This window comes from Microtus pennsylvanicus, chromosome 14, assembly GCF_037038515.1.
Source record: "Microtus pennsylvanicus isolate mMicPen1 chromosome 14, mMicPen1.hap1, whole genome shotgun sequence".
Lineage (NCBI taxonomy): Eukaryota > Metazoa > Chordata > Mammalia > Rodentia > Cricetidae > Microtus > Microtus pennsylvanicus.
In genome coordinates, this window is record NC_134592.1 from 9,697,706 (window position 1) to 9,716,006 (window position 18,301).

The 18,301-nt window shown below is 48.1% G+C and overlaps 1 protein-coding gene across 3 annotated transcripts in view; it reads right to left on the minus strand.

Annotated features, from left to right (window-relative positions):
• Window positions 1-18,301, minus strand: part of Wdr25 (WD repeat domain 25) — a 130,258-nt gene that overhangs the window by 63,696 nt on the left and 48,261 nt on the right. For 2 of the 3 annotated variants that reach the window (XM_075948797.1, XM_075948799.1), the window contains exon 3: window positions 447-512. The exons of the other annotated variant lie outside the window; for it this stretch is intronic. In XM_075948797.1, the coding sequence (XP_075804912.1) occupies window positions 447-512 (66 nt within the window). The remainder of the gene's footprint in view (window positions 1-446; window positions 513-18,301) is intronic. 3 annotated transcript variants of the gene reach the window in all.

Below are 18,301 nucleotides of genomic sequence, written 5' to 3' on the forward strand. Positions count from 1 at the left end.
AGGCGGAAACTTTTTTTTTTCTTTTTCTCAATAAAAAATTAAAAAAAAAAAGAGGCGGGGTCTCCCAGAGTATGGGCTGAGAGAAATGAGCAGAATCTGGAAGTACACAGAGAATTCCAGGCACTTAGTCTCTCTATTCAACACCATCAGAACAAAGGACCGAGCTTTAAATGTCAACAGAAAACGTAAAGGGCAAAGGAGAGAGAGCGAGACAAATGGATTAAGAGCAAGATATCACTGAATACTCCAGAGAGGGAGGTGGGTGTGGGGAGATCACCAGGGTTACCTGCTTGAGAGTGGCCTGCAGGGTTCCCAGCAGGTGACAGTAGGGGACACGGTAGTATTGGGAGACTGGGAGTAACTAGTCCCCTTTCCTAAAGCTTTGCATCTTGAACCTTCTTCTGAGACAAAAAAAAAAAAATTTAAAAATCTATTGTTGCGCTTACCACTCGCAGTGACAAGGATGTCTTGAGCAGGTGTGCTTCAAATGCCTTTGAGGACTTCACCAGAACCTCGTGGAAGAGATGGAAAGAGTCAGGAGATGGTGCTGGCCGGACATAATTAGGAATGTGTCTAATACACAGAACTCTATCTATTTAAGGATGGTTGAGGAGGAGCTGGGCGTGGAGGTTCACATTTGTAATCCTAGCAGCAGGGAGCTGAGAACTAAGAGTTCAAAACTGGCCTAGTCTGTACAGGAAGATGGCACAGTGAACAAGAAAGGTTAAAACAGGAAATACTTCCTTTTCTTGCAACTAAAACTGAAATCTTGTGAGATGCAGCAGTTTTGGTGCATACCTTCACCTCATGGCCCGCAGCAAGCAACGAGCAGTCCTGAGCTGAGGCCCATTCCATCTCTCCCTGCTCAACACTCTTGAGAGGGTCTCATCACATGCCAAAATCCCTATCAGGTGCCCTGACGTAGGAGTCCCCACTCCTCTCAGCCCCACCTCCCGCACTGACTTCCACACCACGCCACCTTCTCCAGCCATGTTCTCTGAACCCTCCTGTTCCTCACTTGAAGTACAACTCTCCTGCTCTGGCCGACTGATCCCAACCCCTTCCTCCAGAAAGCCCTCCTAATCTCTCCAAGCCAGGTGAAGCCCCAACAGACGTTTCCATGGCACCTATGGCTTTCAAGGCTGAGATAGGAGGATACAGGTAGCCCGCTCTACACTCTGTCTCCTGCGCCACTTCTCCACCATGTCACCTGTACTGTTTTCGAATCCAGCAGAAACGCATGCACCTCACAGACTGTGGTTTAGACACCCACGCTCCGCACTGCCAGGCGCTTCCCCAGCTAAGGGACGTTCACATGGTCCCTCTCACCCTCTGCCATGGCTGTGACTGGGCAGAGATTCTCAGTAGAAGGCACTTGTCGTACAGTGAGCTAGAAGAAGGTCGGGGCACGCGGACAGAGTACGTGTGCTTCTCACCCAGGATGTCTCCACTGTGTCCACAGCTGGGCACCTGAGAAAGTGTATGAAGGAGACAGAGGGTGATGCTGGGTCTGACCCTCACACTCCACCACAGACGAGAGCTGTGAAGCTGCCAGCAGTTTCCTCTGGGCACGCTTGTGTGCCTGCTGCTCTTTCCGGGGACCCCTGGATGTAAAACTGTCATCCTGTCTCCACGGCTTAACGGCTTCCAGTGCTCATAAAACCCCACTTTCAAAGGTGTTGTTCCTCATCCATCCCAGAACCGGAGAGCACAGATATGCGGGGGCTTGAACTTGACCATTTTCCCCTGGTGCCAACAGCTACATGCACACAGCAAGAGGATGTAATGGCCTGATTTGGCATGGTGGGAAGCAGTAAATTGCTTGAGTCTGCGAAATACATTACCTCAATCTCACAAATGGTTTCTGAAAATCATTAGGCTACAGAAACGTCCTCTGCAAGCCCGCATTGCTGCCTTCCCCACCTGCTCAGTGCTACCCAGTCATTGCTTCAGGCGCCACCAAATTCAGAGTGCTAACGCCTGTAGCAGGCTGAGGCTCTGGCCTGGGATTACCCCCAGTCTGGACCCTCGTGAAAGGCAACAGGATGTCCACAGCTTCCCTAGAAGCAGCCAATCAGAGACATGAGAGCTGATGAGTCTTGAAAAGTAGCTCCCTTCCTGCCTGGGACCCCCACCTCCCACATGCCCTGTCCACCCCAATCCACTCACATGTGATGACCCACATGCTACTACCCATGTGCTGTTGTCCACACACCGTGATCATGTACCTCTTCCACGGGGGCAGCTGCTACCTGCCTAGAAACAATCTTGGAAGACTCCCTGGCTACGTAGGGTATAGCTACTGAGCTGCTTCAACCTTCCACGGTGGACAGCAGCTCTCCAGAGTGCTAATACTCAGCCACGGTGGACAGCAGCTCTCCAGAGTGCTAATACTCAGTCAGCCACGGTGGACAGCAGCTCTCCAGAGTGCTAATACTCAGTTAGCCACGGTGGACAGCAGCTCTCCAGAGTGCTAATACTCAGTTAGCCACGGTGGACAGCAGCTCTCCAGAGTGCTAATACTCAGTTAGCCACGGTGGACAGCAGCTCTCCAGAGTGCTAATACTCAGTTAGCCACGGTGGACAGCAGCTCTCCAGAGTGCCAATACTCAGTTAGCCACGGTAGACAGCAGCTCTCCAGAGTGCTAATACTCAGTTAGCCACGGTGGACAGCAGCTCTCCAGAGTGCTAATACTCAGTTAGCCACGGTAGACAGCAGCTCTCCAGAGTGCTAATACTCAGCCACGGTAGACAGCAGCTCTCCAGAGTGCTAATACTCAGTTAGCCACGGTGGACAGCAGCTCTCCAGAGTGCTAATACTCAGTCAGCCACGGTGGACAGCAGCTCTCCAGAGTGCTAATACTCAGTTAGCCACGGTGGACAGCAGCTCTCCAGAGTGCTAATACTCAGTTAAACCTTCAGTTTGCCTCACCCTTAGAACCTTACCCGGTCTTAAAATTAAAAGGCCTTTTTAAATTAAATAAATAAAAGAGGCTGGGGATATACTGCTTGGTATGCTTGGTATGTGTGTGTGTGCATGTGTTTAAACCCTCTTGTGCAGATATTTAACCCTCTTGAAGCTGCTGTGGCATACATTACAGACAAAAGAACAAAGCTGAGTCTCTGAGGCACAATTTTATTAGCACCTTGAAGGAGCTCCATATCATTTTTCTTGCCATAAACATGTAAATCTGGCATTCAAAACAGTCTAAGTTGCTTTATTCTCTGCTTATTTGCATGACTTTTAATGGCAAACAGTAATAAAGTGTAACCGAATCCTCTAATCCTGAATGCGTCAGCCTTTGCTGCAGCGAAACACACTGATAATAGACTTCCAAGTTTCTAGGAGAACTTGTAAGGGCAGAACTTGGAGACAGCTAGAAGACATGAACAGTGCCAGAGGGCCCTAGGTGACACAGGAGGACAGCAAAGAGGACACAGAAACCTGACTCCAGGATGCCTCATGGTCTGACAGCCTGCTCTGACCCCCTGGCCCATCAGGCCTGGGTGAATGACCATGCCTCCGAACCTCCATTCCCATAGCTAAGGTTATCTGTTCCCAGGGCCAGGGGCATTTGAGCACATTAAAACAACGACAGCAAAGGCACCACAGAAGCCATAATTAGCTCTTGGCTCTTTCCCAGCCTTCCCTGCCTGCTGCCAAAATCTGTGTTGGTATACACAGGGCTATGGGCCAAAAAGCATGGCAGGGAGGGGAAGATAGGGTGTCTCTTGCTTCCTTTAAAGCAGGGCCACCAGCATGTGGGAGTGTATGTATGTCCTTACTTTATGGCATGACCCAGAGACCCAACACTAAAGCCCCAACACAAGGCCATCATAAGCACTCATTAGTTAGAAGTGGCAGACACACAGCCACATACAGGGAAGGCGGCCACTCCACAGCCCTAGCCTGGGATGGGTATCGTGTGCTTTCACCGCGTACAGGGAAGGCGGCCACTACACACAGGCCTAGCCTGGGATGGGCATCGTGAGCTTTTACCATGCCTTAAAAGACATTTGTCCTGCCCTTCCCTGGGGCAGCTCTCCTGAAGAGCTCATCCCAGGCACACTCCCAAGCCAAGCAGAAGGGAACCACTACTTTGAAAGGATAAGTGCTGCCACCAGCCACTGGGAGACCCCTGAGGTTCTCTCTCTGTGTGCTCAGAATTTATCAAGACACACGATAACGTGATTCTCGGGCAACTCCAGCTGGGGTGGAGGCAGGGTGTCTTCCTCCTGCAGACAACAGGGGGCCAAGGGAGCCCTGGACAAGGTAGGCCCAGGTCTTTGCTCTGGAGGTTCAACCCTCGGAGGAGCCTGAGTTCCTGGGAAGCAGGACAGGAAGGTGGCCAGGAGGAAGAGCTATGCACACAGAGCTGTGCCCAGCGCCATTCAGTCAGCAGATATTCCTCATGCCTTCCACAGGCCCTCGTTCCACATCAGCCTGCAGCACTCCCAATTAATGAGAGAACAAATTAAACTGTCATTACTTTAGTTTAATTCTGTAATTAAAGAACTTCAAGAGGCGACAGGCTCTAAATAATGCATGCTTTTGTCAGAGGAGTGTGGAGTTCTGGGCAGAGGGAAAATAAATAAATAAAGGGAGGAAGCTTTGGGGAAAGGGAGAAAGCAAAGAGATAAGGTGCGAGCAATGATGTTTATCCCCAAACATAGGGGAGAGCAACCTAGCGACAGCTGAAGGACTCAATTTGTTTTTGAATTAAGGCTTCAGCTATCAGGAAAGCAGGGGAACGTGTGGCCCCTCCCCTCGGCGCATCTGCCATAAATAGGAATGGCGTTGGGAGTAATTCAATCGGTGGCTTTTCCAGTAGACAAGGCAAAGCACAGCAGTCATTCTGACATCTGCTTCTTGTGACTCTCCTTTTGATGTCAGTTCAGGGGAAAGAGAAGTTGAAAAAAAAAGGAAACGCATGTGTCACGTAAATTTTTTTAAATGTGTGTCCCTCATGCAGCAGATCACTCAGCTGCCACATGCTACAAACCTAATGAGGCTGTTACATGCAGCTGGGGAGAGAGACTAGCTGGAAAGGATTCAAACCCAGCTCGGGGCACCATGCCCTAGGCAAAAAGACACTCTACTGAGCAGACCCAGCCTCCAAGCCCCATACCTTCCTGGGACCAGGACTCGAGGAGACTGGCTGCATTGGGGGCATGCCTGTGCCCTGGTACACACTGTAGAAGGCCTGAATTAGTAGCCAGCACCCAGGCCTGCAACTCCAAATTAAATAACTTACTGGGATGTTTTCTTCTTGTCAAGCATTAATGTTTTCATAAATCCCATCCACAGTATAATTGCTGTGTCCTGATTCTCTGAATCACATAAAGAAATGGCATTCAGACACAGCCTCCGTTTATGTTTCTATTAGCCACAGAACCCGAAGGATGAAACATTATTAAATGGGACTTTTGTTTCCCCTGCTCTATCTTGAAGTTCCAAGAACAGTTTGGAAGTTTCCCTGAAAAAGGCTGGCAGTGTATTTAGTACACACAAAAGCGGCTGCTTTACAAACTGCACACTTTAACTAATTCCTGCCCCTGCAGCATCCTGCCAGCCATGGGATGAAAAAGCAAAAGAAATTCAGCTGACGGGAAAGGCTCTGAGCAACAGGTTGAAGGCAGGGATGGATCTAATTTCAAGGCCATGCTGTCAGGGAAGCAGAGCTAGGTCAGTCAATGCAGGCCGTCTGGCACATGAACTCACTCTCAAAGTACTGAAAGGGTTCTGATTCACACTGCATCCCCCTACCAGCCTGGAAGCCCCAACCTCTAGCTTACAGTCACACACCCATTACTACTAGACTGTCAGGCATTCAGTAAATGCTTACTGGATCCTGGCTTAGTGACTGAGTGAATGAAGTATTTGACTCAGGGTCCATCTAGAGGCAGTGTGAGGACCCACTGTCACGTGGCAGGGAGCATCCTGACTCAAGGATCCTGAGTTGTCAAGAGAGAGTTCAGGCTGCACAACAAGGGAATTTCCTCCTCCTGCCCCTGGACAGGCAACAGGAAGCCCCAGAGTCTACTCCCAGAGCAAAGAGGGACTTTTTAACGAAAAAAGAAAAGAAAAAAAAAAGGAAATTGAGAAGCATACCTCAACATAGCAGAAATTATATACCACAAACCTAAAGCAACCGTATGCTAAATAGAGAAAAGCTGAACTTCCCTAACAGTTGGGAATAAGGAAAGAGTGTCCACATCACCATTCTCTTTCACTATGGTGCTTAGAGTCAAGCAAGAAGGCGTGAGGAAGAAACAAAAGGGATACGAACCGTAAAGGAACAAGTCAAAGGATGCAGACATTATCCTATACTTAAAACGTCCCTGAAGATGCCACCAAGAATGTTAGATCTTATAGACCTCAGCAAAGTAATAGGATACAAAATTAATGCACAGTAATCAGTGGTTTTCCATACATCCACAGCAAACATGCTGAAAAAGAAACTGGTAAATACATTTTAAAAACTACTCAGCATCCTTATCCATGAGGAAAATGCAAATTAAAACAGCTCTGCAATTCCCTCCGTAAGAGTGGCTAAAATCAAGCAAACAGATAAATATTGGCAAAGATGTGAGGGGATTACTCACTGCCGGTGAGGATGTGAACTGGCATGTTCTCTATGGAATCAGTATGAAGGTCACTCAGACAAAAGACTAGATAGAACTTCTGTGTGACTCAGCTAACCACACCTGGATCTATAACCACAGGAGTCTACATCAGAGCACCACAGAGATACCTGCATATCCATGTTCATGGAAGAACTGTTCACAACAGCCAAGACAGGAAACCAGCCCCTATGCCATCAACAGAGGAATAAAGAACCCGTTAGAGGGCTGGGGAAATGATCAGCAAACAAGGCACATAAACAGGGGTCCTGAGTTTAGATCCCAGAATCATATACGGCAGCACGTATGCTGAGACAGGAGGTGGATACAGAAGAATCCCAGGAGTCTGTGTGCCAACTAGACGTGTGTGTGTACGCATATGCACACACAATGGAGTTTTATCCAACTGTAAAGAAGAATGAGACAGCCAGGTGTACGAGTATTCACCTTTTATCCCAGCACTTGGGAGTCAGAGGCAGGTAGATCTCTGATGAGGCCAGCCTGATCAACAGAGCGAGTTCCAGGACAGCCATGACTACATAGTGAGACCCTGTCTCGAAAGGAAAATGAATGGATGGAACTGGGGATTCATCACATTAAGCAAAATTAGCCAAAATCAGAAAGGCAGACCTTGCATGTTTTCTTACATACAAAATGTAGGTTAAAACGGGAAATTAGAAAGCGGCCCCTGTGTGGTAAGGGAGAGCTCTAGAGGGATGGAGAGCGCGGCAAACAAGTGACCATGGGGAGCGAGAGGATGGACGCCGCAGTCTCCTCTCCCATGGAAACGACTTTCTAGTTGTTTGGTTTGCTTCGGTTTTGCATTTTTTGGTTTCGGCTTTTTTTGAGACAGGGTCTCACTATATAGTCCTGGCTGGCCTGGAACCTCCTATATAGACCAGGCTAGCTTGGAAAATACACCTGTTTCTGCCTCCTGAGTGCTGGGATTAAAAGAGCACACCACTACATCTCATCTCCCTTGAAATGTGGGGGAGCTGGGTAGAAGGGGAGCAACTGCGGGGGAGGACCCAGAGAGAAGGAAACAAATTAGGTAAACGAGAGAGGGATCAGATATGAGCTGCATACAATGATATACATATATAAAATATAATGAAATCTATTCTTTTATACAGTAACCAAAAATGATTCTTCACACTTGCCTCCTGAACTGGCTCCCTCCCCATTCAGTCTGACAGGCCTATCCTGCCCCAATAAGAGCATGTGACCACTCTCATCCAAATCTTCCTGAGCCCCACTCTGCCATTACTGATCCTATGAAAAGGACCCCCAACCCCACACCTCGGAATGTAGCACACAGTAGGAGCTCTGCTAAGTGATGACTAAATGGGTCACTGAACAGAGAGCCTCCTATGTGTCCATGATGGTGATGCCAGAATGTTCTGGAAAGCAAGCTGGAAAGCAGAGTCTTGTCTCTGGCCCAGTTTCAAGACCAAATCAGGCAGGGCTCTGTCTGCCTTGGCTGATTAAAGTGATGAACAGGAAGTAAACACAGGCTGCTTATTGGCCCCACACCGAGGCCTCTCGAAATGCCAGGGACCCAGTACTTTGACACAAACTCAGCAACAGCATCTTTAATCATTTCAGGGTTAATAAAAAATGTCAATTATGTTTGTCATCACGGTTATCCTGGGGGAACGATCCCAGCACAGACAATCTCTGGCCAAATGACAGCCTGGTCTGTTTGTCACACATCCCTCCAGCTGCCTCACTGATGAATTAATCGAGTTGGTTGCCTCCCCCTGGCCTGTCCGTTCATAAATAATCAGAAGTAATATGGATCTCCCAAATAAGACTGACCTGCAGATTGTTGATCTGACCATCCCTAAATAAGAAAAGGGAATAAAAATTAGAGACAAGGCTCTAAGTCCACCCGAAGATGTGATGCAGGCTTGGGGAGGGCGTGAGTGAGGCGATCAGGGCAGGCGGGCTTCCCCCGGACAGGGGACAGGGGCATGACTCCCATCTTTGTAGTGGTGCCTCTCTCCCTTGGAGCTCAGTACAGACCTCACAGGGCTCGTCGGCCTCTCCCTGCTCCCACCCCCAACCTCATTATGGGCTCCATTCTACAGTCAGCACAAACAGAAGCTCAGAACAGCCTGGAGAGAGAGGCAAGCCTCTCGGGGACGCAAAGCCAGGTGTCTAGCGCCACCCTGCTGCCCGCAGCCACAGGGCTGGCTGAGCAGCTGCTTGTCGACATTGGAGGAAGTGTTTGCAACCAAAGAATCCTTGAAGGCTTGCTCTGGCAGGAGCAAAAGCACCAGGAGAACACTGCCTAAAACAACTGCCCTCAACGCGCAGAGGGAAATGGAGTCCGGGAGGGAAACACTACCTTCTACCCCCCAGTTATGTCAAACCCTGCCTCAATAAAAACCTGCCTCAGTGAAACTCTATCAATAAACAGCTTGACATGAGCATGCAGCTTCAGGGCCTTTCATGGGAGAGCTTTCCATCCCTTCTTCAGGAGTCCTCTTTCCCTGACATGTGGATCAGAGCCCTGGGGCAAACTTGCCATCTTCCTCTCGGCACCTGAGAACACTCTGGCTCTGTCCCAATTAGTACAGATGCTTTACCAAACCCTCAAATATTTGAGTCATTTGTATTTTCAGAGAGAACATGAACAGCATGAGAAATACGCAGCTATTTCTGGAGTCGGTGTTAAAGCTGCAGCAATTCAAAGGGTTAAGCTGAGCATAACTCCTCGGAGATCACTGTTAGCTTCCCTGCCTTGCTGTCACATAAAAAGTGTCCACCCCCACACGGCAATTGGGAGATGCCAACTGTCCTTCCAGAGAGTTCTGTTGCTAGTGAGAAGCCCAGATGACACACTGCTTCCACAGCCCAACAGTCATTAGGTTTGCGAGTTCACTTTCATGAGGCAGGCAAACCTCCATTCTGACAGCTTCCCTCAACTGTTGGCAGTTTTATCTCCTTCCTAAACATTAAGATCTCTTGAATGACTACTATGAGTGGAGTATACTGTGCCAGGCTGCCCTTCACAAAATGCCATCACCCATCCCTATGTGCAGTCAGCCATGGGATGCACAGGACTGAGGTGGGAGCAGTGGGCAGACCTGACCAGCCAGGGATGTCCAGAGGGCCTGCCTGGATCCAAGGCATGACATCCATGCTTCACATGTACAGCCTGTGACCGGCAACCACCTACGATGGCATAGTGCCATTCATTCACCCACAAGTACAGGAAAGGTCAGGAAGAGAAATGCCACCTGCCCAGGACACAGCCAGAGAGTACCCAAGGAAAACCCTTGGCTCGGGCCCACTGTTTCACACCACACTGCCAGGCTGTCTCTCGTGAGCCAGGAAGCGTTCAGGCCCTAGAGAGGTTCTAGAAGGAACTACAGTCTGGAAGACTGACTATACTGAACTCAAATCTCAACTCTGCCTGTTGTCGGCTGTGTGACCTGAGCCTCATACTATACCTCTCTGAGTCTTTTCCTTGGATGTAGGAGAGGGAGACATGAGGAACTTTAAAGGGTGTCTGTGGAGACTAAAACAGGCTAAGCAAGATGCATGGCCACTGACCTCAGACTTCTTAGTCAACTGTGTTGAAAACCAGCTTCAGAAAGAGCTTGAGCCAGACCTACCTCCAATCCCACCCTCCGGACCAGCCGACTGGGGGGTGGATGTGAGCGCTAACCCTGCAAGCCCTCACCTGGCTCAGCTCCCCATAGCCATGAGGCAGTCCAAGGGTTAAGGAGCTGGTGTCTGGCACAGAGTGGGTGTTCAATAAAAGCTCATTCAATTCAATTTGACTTAATTAAAAAACCTTACTCATAGCCCCGGGAAGGGCAGGAACACAGAGGGCTAAAACTCCAAGCTGAAATCCATTTGAAGCTATAAATCCCATGCCCTGCCAATGGATGCATTTTCTTATTAAGTGACAATATTATAAAGCTCTTCTAAATTCCTAGCGATGTTTAAGAGCCCTGTCTTCATCGGGCCGAAAGCTGCTGTCAAGTCACAAAGCACTTGAAGGGGATCTAAAGACGACCGATGAAAAGGAGCAACTGAAAGCAAGTCCGCCGAACACATCAAATGGTGCTGTGGCTGTGCCTGCCTCTGCACAGCTCCTCCAAATTACACTTCATTATGAGACTCGGAAATTAGACACCAGTAACAAAATGAGAACGCCAGAACACATAAATATTTACATAATCGTCAGAATGATATTCGTCTCCTGTGCAAATCGACCTACCACTTTGTTTATTCTTATTAACTCAAGTTTAGAAATGGGACAATCATGTGAAATGGGGCCTTGGGGATTGCCTCCCCCAACTTAAACCGTTTCCTTTCTTCTTCTCAGAAAACAATGGTATGTCGGGAGAGGACACCATAAAGGAGCAAGGAGGGAAGGATGTATCCTCAGCTTCCTATAGGACTTGGTTCCATAGAGGTGGGAGAAATGGGGTGACACAAGGGGTGGAGGTGGAGACAGGGGCCATAGTAGCACCAGTAGAAGGAGTAATAATAGGAGCAGCTTATGTCCCTACATGAGGTGCCAGATGCCTGTTGCTTTAAATCTCCACAACTGCTCTGGGCAAATGGGGATTCTGACCCTCACTTTACACGGAGGGAACCAGAACCAAGGGATCACTATGCCCAGCCACATGGCTAGAGAGGGCCATGGCCGGAGTGATGTCCAGTAGCATCTTCTGCCTTGCTAGCACCACTTCTTGGATGCTAAAAACCACAATGTAATGAGGTTCAACCCTTGGAAGGGCACCAGCTGACACCTCAATGGTGGGCCTTGCTGGTGTCTGCTATGAAGGCTGAAGCAGACACTGGGGCAGAAGCTGTGCAATGCTGAGGATGGATCCTGATGCAGCCAGGCACTCCTCCAGACTGGCTGTGCGTGGGCCAGGTCCTGAAGAAAGCCCCCGTGCTGCCTGTCTCTACTCTCTTACCATGCTCTCCAGCCTCAGACACATTCAACAGTCAACACAGACCATGAGTCCTGGCTCCAGCTTAACCAATCACAATGAACTGAGTGGCCCCATGTAGCTCTGGTCCAGTCCATGCTGTAAGTCCTCCAGGGCCAACTAGACAAGACTTTGTTGGATCACAGTCTCCAAAACAAGAAGGTGGGATGGATATCTCGGTATTGACACAGCACAGGAACAGCTGAAAACAGTGGCATTTACATCATGGCCCTCTAGAGGCTACCAAGTAGGCTTGTCACTTCCTCTACCACAAAGACTAGATAGAAGGAAGAGACTAGAGCATTCTGTTCTGGAGGCCCAGCCAGACAGTCAGGTACAAAACAAATACTAAGGGATCTGGTGACATGGCATGGGAAAGACAACATAAAGCCTTCAAACCAAGGGATTCTGCACATGTGGTTCAGGAGAGTGCATAGTCATGCCGCTCCATGGTGGCATCATACGGGAACATTAGGGTGACCAAAGCAACTGGCTGCAGATCCAAAGAGACACCATGAAAATGATATCACAACCCGTCAGAACATCTGAGCCCCAGGTAAAGTCGTTCAACACTGCTGCAAAATAAACAGAAGGGAGGTTCTGAAAGCACTGAAGCATCCGGAAGGAAAACTGAGCTGTTCTCAAGTGCCAGAAAACTCAAAGTAGGACAGGTTTGCGGCTGTGGCAAAAAGTCAAGCCTGGCAGTCACCCTCAGCCTCCACTGAGGATCCCGAACAGGGCCTCTCCTCTCTGAACTCCAGAACACACCCTGTCCTGGAAGGCCTAAAAAGAGAAGTCGAGAGTAAGAATGTGGCAGAGCGGGCCCAGGCGGAAAAGGTCCCAAGGACAGCTATTAACTGTAGTGTCTGAGTGTGGCCTCCGAGCAGACAAGAAGCACTTCCAGAGGCAGCACCTCCTTTTCCCTTTCTAGGGAGAGCAACTGAGGCCAAAGAGACTCCCTCCTAGGTGACTCAGCACCAGAACTGAACTTCTTCCACTTCCTAGGCCTGTCTGCCCTATACATAGATACACAGACACAGACATACAGATACAGATATACACACACACAGACACACACATACACAGAGATACACCATAGACACAGACACACACATACACAGAGATATTCACACAGGCATACAGAGATACCCACACAGACACAGATACACACAGAGAGATACATACACACATACTCCTAACCCTCTGTCCAGCTGTCCTGCTCACTGCATGGGCTCTACTCCATGAAAGCATGTCTGCATGCCTCCTTATACAGACCACAAGCCTTCTGTGGATACCAGGCCAGCCAGGGTGCTCACCCTCCAAAGAGCTGAGAGACTGCCTCTTTCAGCGGTATCCCAACTACTGTAAGAGATCACTGCTACTTTTCAAAACTTTATGTATACAATATATGCTGTTCTGTAGCACATATGCTAATACAGTTTCAAAAGATGAGCTGAAAATTAAGGAGGAGAAGAGTGTCTCAAGATCTCTCCCAGGGAGCCCCTCCATCCCTGAGGTCTTTTTGCACAGCCCCCAGGATGGTATGTGTGCTGTTCTTGACATCTCAGGTGTGTAATAGATCCCACAGGAGGGTCTACGTGCATCCTCGTGTCTGGGTCCAAGCTCAGATACCAGACAGCTGACCTGGACTCCAGGACAGCAGGTATCTGTGTAGAGTGGCCACCCTAGACCCTCTCTCTTGAAATCAGACAGGATCCATGAGGCTCAGTTAGGGCCTCTATTGTCTGTGCTATTACCAGCTCTTAGAGACATCGCACAGTCCCTGCGCACCTAAATAACGGCCCAAATGGCCTAAATGATGGTGAACAATGGACAACACTCTGCAGCCACAGAAAGAATCTAAGCAGCTTTGAGAAAGACTAGTGTGGCCTGATTGGATGTATTGTTAAATGAAAAAGCAAACTGCAAAAGAAGTTCTATAATGTTCTACTATTTATGAAGAAAGAAAGAAAAATGAGAATAGCCATTTGTTGGGGTAGGGGTGAGAGCAGAGGTGCAAAAACCCAAGAGTAAGGAGGCCAGTCATCTGCCTAGCAGGGGCAGCGAGTAGATAGACAGGATCAAGAGAATTGGGCAGGGTGGGAGGACTCCTCCCAAAACAGAACTTTTTGTACTGGCCTGAATTTGAGAGGTATCGTGGAAAGGGAGAGAGGGAGAAATCCTAGACAATACAAAAGAAATAAATGAGCCAAAGTGTCTTCCCAATGAGTAAAAGGACCACAGTGAAAGGAGAAAAGGGGGGTAGATAAAAAAAGAACCCAAGGAACATCTCAAAGTTGAGCTGCATACTCTCACACCAAAGCCAAAACACACCAGTAGACATCAGTAGACTTCTTCAGCAACCCTGACCTCCTCTTCAGATGCTGGGATTGAACAACAAATGGCCTATGGAAATGGGAGCTTCAAGGACTGGAAAGATGGCTTAGATGCTAAGAGCACTGGCTACTCTTCCAGAGGAACTGGGTTTGATTCCCGGCCAGTTCTAGAAGATCTGGCTCCATTACATGGACATACCTGCAGGCAAAATGCCAATGACATAAAATAATAATAAATAATTTAAAAAATAGGAGCTGCAAATGGTAGAAAGCAGAAGCTTTGCTGTGCTCAAATGGAACTAGAGACATCAGTGCAGTCCTGGGTTTCTACACACACATGTGTGTGAGCTTGTAGGTTGTCCAGATTGGATTGCTGAGAACTGCAGCACAGCTAATACCCAAACTCTGGTTTCCAAATGCCTTTCTCCAGTCAGAGGAACCAGTGCTCCTTGGACATGGTTGATTTCAGAACCCAGGCAGAGAAAGAGCAAGAGAACCTGGAGCAAACTGCTGTGCATGTACACACACGCACACACACACACACACACACACACACACACACACCACTCAAATGATGGATTCATCTCAACTAGACAGTGAGCTAGCATGAAGGGGCTTCATTAACCAAAACTGGATACAGTGTATCATTAAGCTAAGAGTACAGGGAGTCCACAGAGATACAAATTAAGTAAATAGACCGCTGGGAAAAGAAACAACTCTTTGCAGCCAACAAGCAATCTGAGAATTAGAAACCACCTTTTGACAACCATTATCAGAAGTCTGGTTCCCGTAAAAAGAAAAACAGCACCAAGGCCAATAAATGAAAGTTTGGGAAAACAGCAGGGCTTTTATACAGACCCAAAGTATGCCCTATATAATCTTTAATGTGGAAATGCCATCAGTAGGACTAACTGGTGGCTACAGCAGCCACCTCCTGACAGAATGCTCTGAAAGTACACACAGATCACAAAACATTTCTGCCCAAAGAGTAGAATTGGAACCTGATTACAAGGAAGCACATGGCAGAGCCACAAAGGTAGCTGTCCTGTGCTCTCTAAGCAAGTGGGTGTCATGAGGCACAGAAATTATTCATTCTAAAGGAGACAAAGAGTATGACAATGCAAGTCACACCAGGCCCTAAACTCCCTTAGACCACACAGGACATTCCTGGGCTGGAGATGTCTCGGGTGGTAGAGTGCTTTGTCTAGCATGCCGCGAGGCTTAGGTTCCATCCCCGTCACCACAGAAATGGAGCCAGCAAGGAGATCTGTAATCCCAGCACTGCTTTGACTACTGTGCTGGCTGATTTTATGTCCACTTGACACAAGTTAAAGTTATCTGAAAGTAGAAAACCTCAACTGAGAAACTGCCTCCATAAGATACAGCTTAAGATATTTCTTAATTAGTGATTGATGTGAGAAGGTATTGCCCATTGAGGACAGTACCATCCCTGGGCTGGTGGTCTGGGATTCTCTAAGAAGGTAGGCTAAGCAAGCCAGGAGGAGCAAGACAGTAAGCAGCACCCCTCCATGGCCTCTCCATCAGTTCCTGCCTCACTGTTTTTGATGATGAACTGTTATATGGAACTGTGAGTGAAGTAAACCCTTTCCTCCCCAAGCTGCCTTTGGTCATGATATTTCATCACAGTATTAGCAAATTTCAAGTCAGCGCGGGCTATGCAAAACCCTGCCTCAAAAAAAAAAAAAGACAATTGACAAAAATCTCAGGAAGGTACACAGACAGCTGATGAGGTGTTAGTGCTTCAGTGTTGAAAACTGCTCCGTGGGTGTGGAAGAAGCTCTCTTACTTTAAGAGACCTACACTGGAGTATTTAGGAATAAGCATAGTGGTTCAGAAATGTGTGTGAATGTATATCAATAATACATGTACACAGGGTGTGAAATGATGCTGACACTTAGAGAATTCAGTAAGAGTGTCTAGGAACTCTCTGTACTATTCTTGGGATGCTTCTGTAAGTCTGAAATATGTCAACGTTTTTAAGAGGAGGAAGAAAGGACAGAATACGGGTTTGTGTAAGCTAGTAAATTCGCTAGACTTATTTGTAAGTTCTCCTTCAACAGGCTACACTTTTGAAAGATGCAGATGTTATGACAGTGAGCTTCCAAAAAATACTAACGAGAAGAGTTGACTCTTCAAGGGGGATAATAGCTGGGCGCCTGCTACATGTCGCAGCCCAGGTGTCTATGGGCTCCTTCCCTTTGCTCCACTGTTTCAGTTCTTCCTTCTCAAGCAGCCAGCTTTGGCAGACTTCCTAACTCAAGAGAGAAGAGAACGGAGCTCCTGGATTTGCCTCAGGTTCCCATCTCAGGCACTGTCATGAGATACAGTTTGCTGACACTGAGCTTGGGATGCTCAGTGTGGAGAATCGACAGCACTCGGAAGAGCATGGAGAAGCAAAGTGCTGGTCTCTGCGGAGGGACTGGACAGAACGGGAGTCAACAGAAATGCAGTCCTATGTCTCTAGAGCAAATCGCTCCAACGGCCATGTCTGCTTAACATGAGCCTTAAAATTAACTCAGCTCTTATGGACTTCCCCAATATACTAAGAGCGAAATGTTAATAAATAATCCTTTAACTGCCTTATCAAATGTATATTTCTTTTAATTTGAATTAAGAAAAAAAACAAACAAAAAAACAATTTCTTTTTGTTAACTAGGGAATTAGAGTACCTTGCCTGGACAGTTACATGAGTCTAAAAATTCCTTTAGAAAATGTAATTAAGTCTAAATGCTCTAAAACCATTGGTCATATCAAAAGTTATTAACTGACGTGCCAATGGTAAAGATACTCAAATCAATCCATGTCAATGTTTTAATGTCATGCATTAATTAAGCCACGCTAATAAAATCACTATGCACCTAATCACATGTCGGGGCCAACCAGAGTAACAGGTTAACTGGCTGAGCAGAAATGGCATCGACTGAAACTAGAAGTGTGGTTAATGTGTTCTTTCATTGATTTGCTCAGCGAATACTTACGAAAGACTGGTCACACGGAAACTTAATACCAGAGGAAAGCCCTTTTCCAGAGGTATGTCCCACAGGCTGAGGTCAGGGGCATCTTGGGCATTTCAAGAATTAGTGGCTAAAATGACCCGCAAAAGAGGGGAGTAAGCACCCCTTGGGGCCCTACCTAGCCAGTCCAGAAGGTGCACCATCAAGTTGGGGAGCAAAGGGCAAACTTGTTCTGTGCAGGCTTACCCCAACATAGCCTACTTCCTGGGTTACTCAGCATTCAATCCCCCACCTACCCACCAGGATGCAGGCTCCCTCCCTGGGTTACCCACAGTAAGCTACCCTTCCCTTCTGTGCTTCAGAGTCCTCCGTGTGTGAGCTGTGAGGCTCTGCATGGCATCCACTCTGGTTCAGTTAGCACACGGCGGTCAGCAGCACTTTGTGCCTGACTGACAGTTTCTTTGTGTGTTTGCAATGCTGGAGCTAGAGCCAGGACCTTGCATATTCTGTGCAGATACTCTGCCACTGTGCAGGATCTTGCTCTATAGCTCAAGCCAGCCTAGAACTTACTATGTAGCCAAGGCTGTGCTCACATTTGCAGTAATCCTCCTGCCTCAGCCTGCTGAGTACTGGGAATACAGGCATCTAGCTCTAGACACTGCTGCACTGACTAGGGAAAGGGGCAACACAAGCACAGCCTTGAACAGAAACATTGAAGATCTGAGCCAAGAGTATCATCCCCCTCTTCTTAGTCAAGGTCACGATTTCTCTGTTGCAGAGGGGCAAGGTGGAGGATGTGGAGGCCCCAACCAGTAGATCATGTCCCTTGCTTTCATGCGATATACTCACCAGAATCAACAGGCAGAGTTTGGCAGGCTCAGGGTAGGAGGCCATCTGCCCCAAGGGGCCCCTTTGAGATCTAGGTAGAGCCTCAGAGACCAGTTCTGTCTCACTGTTTGAAATCTTCAGATTTAGTCACAACACAAACTCGCTGAGCATCTGCTAAGGACCAGGCAATACCTGGGTATGTTTAGGGTCATGTCATACAACGGAATCCTAAACCTCCTGTATGTCTGCATTTAGAGAGAGGCTTCAAAGGAAGTAACTGGCATCCTAAGGCAGGGGCCTACAGGATTCTTAGCCTTCTGAAAACAGCCATTTGATAGTGTGAAGTGTGATTCCCCTACCCATTGCTGCACACACGTGCACACGTACACCCACTGCAAAGGCCTTGTGAGCACACAGTGAACGAGCAGTTTTCTACAACACAAGAGGAGGCCCCCTCCTGACTCCAACCCTGCCAGCGCCTGGACCTGGGGACTACTAGTCTCCGGCACCTGGACCTGGGGACTACTAGTCTCCGGCGCCTGGACCTGGGGACTACTAGTCTCCAGCGCCTGGACCTGGG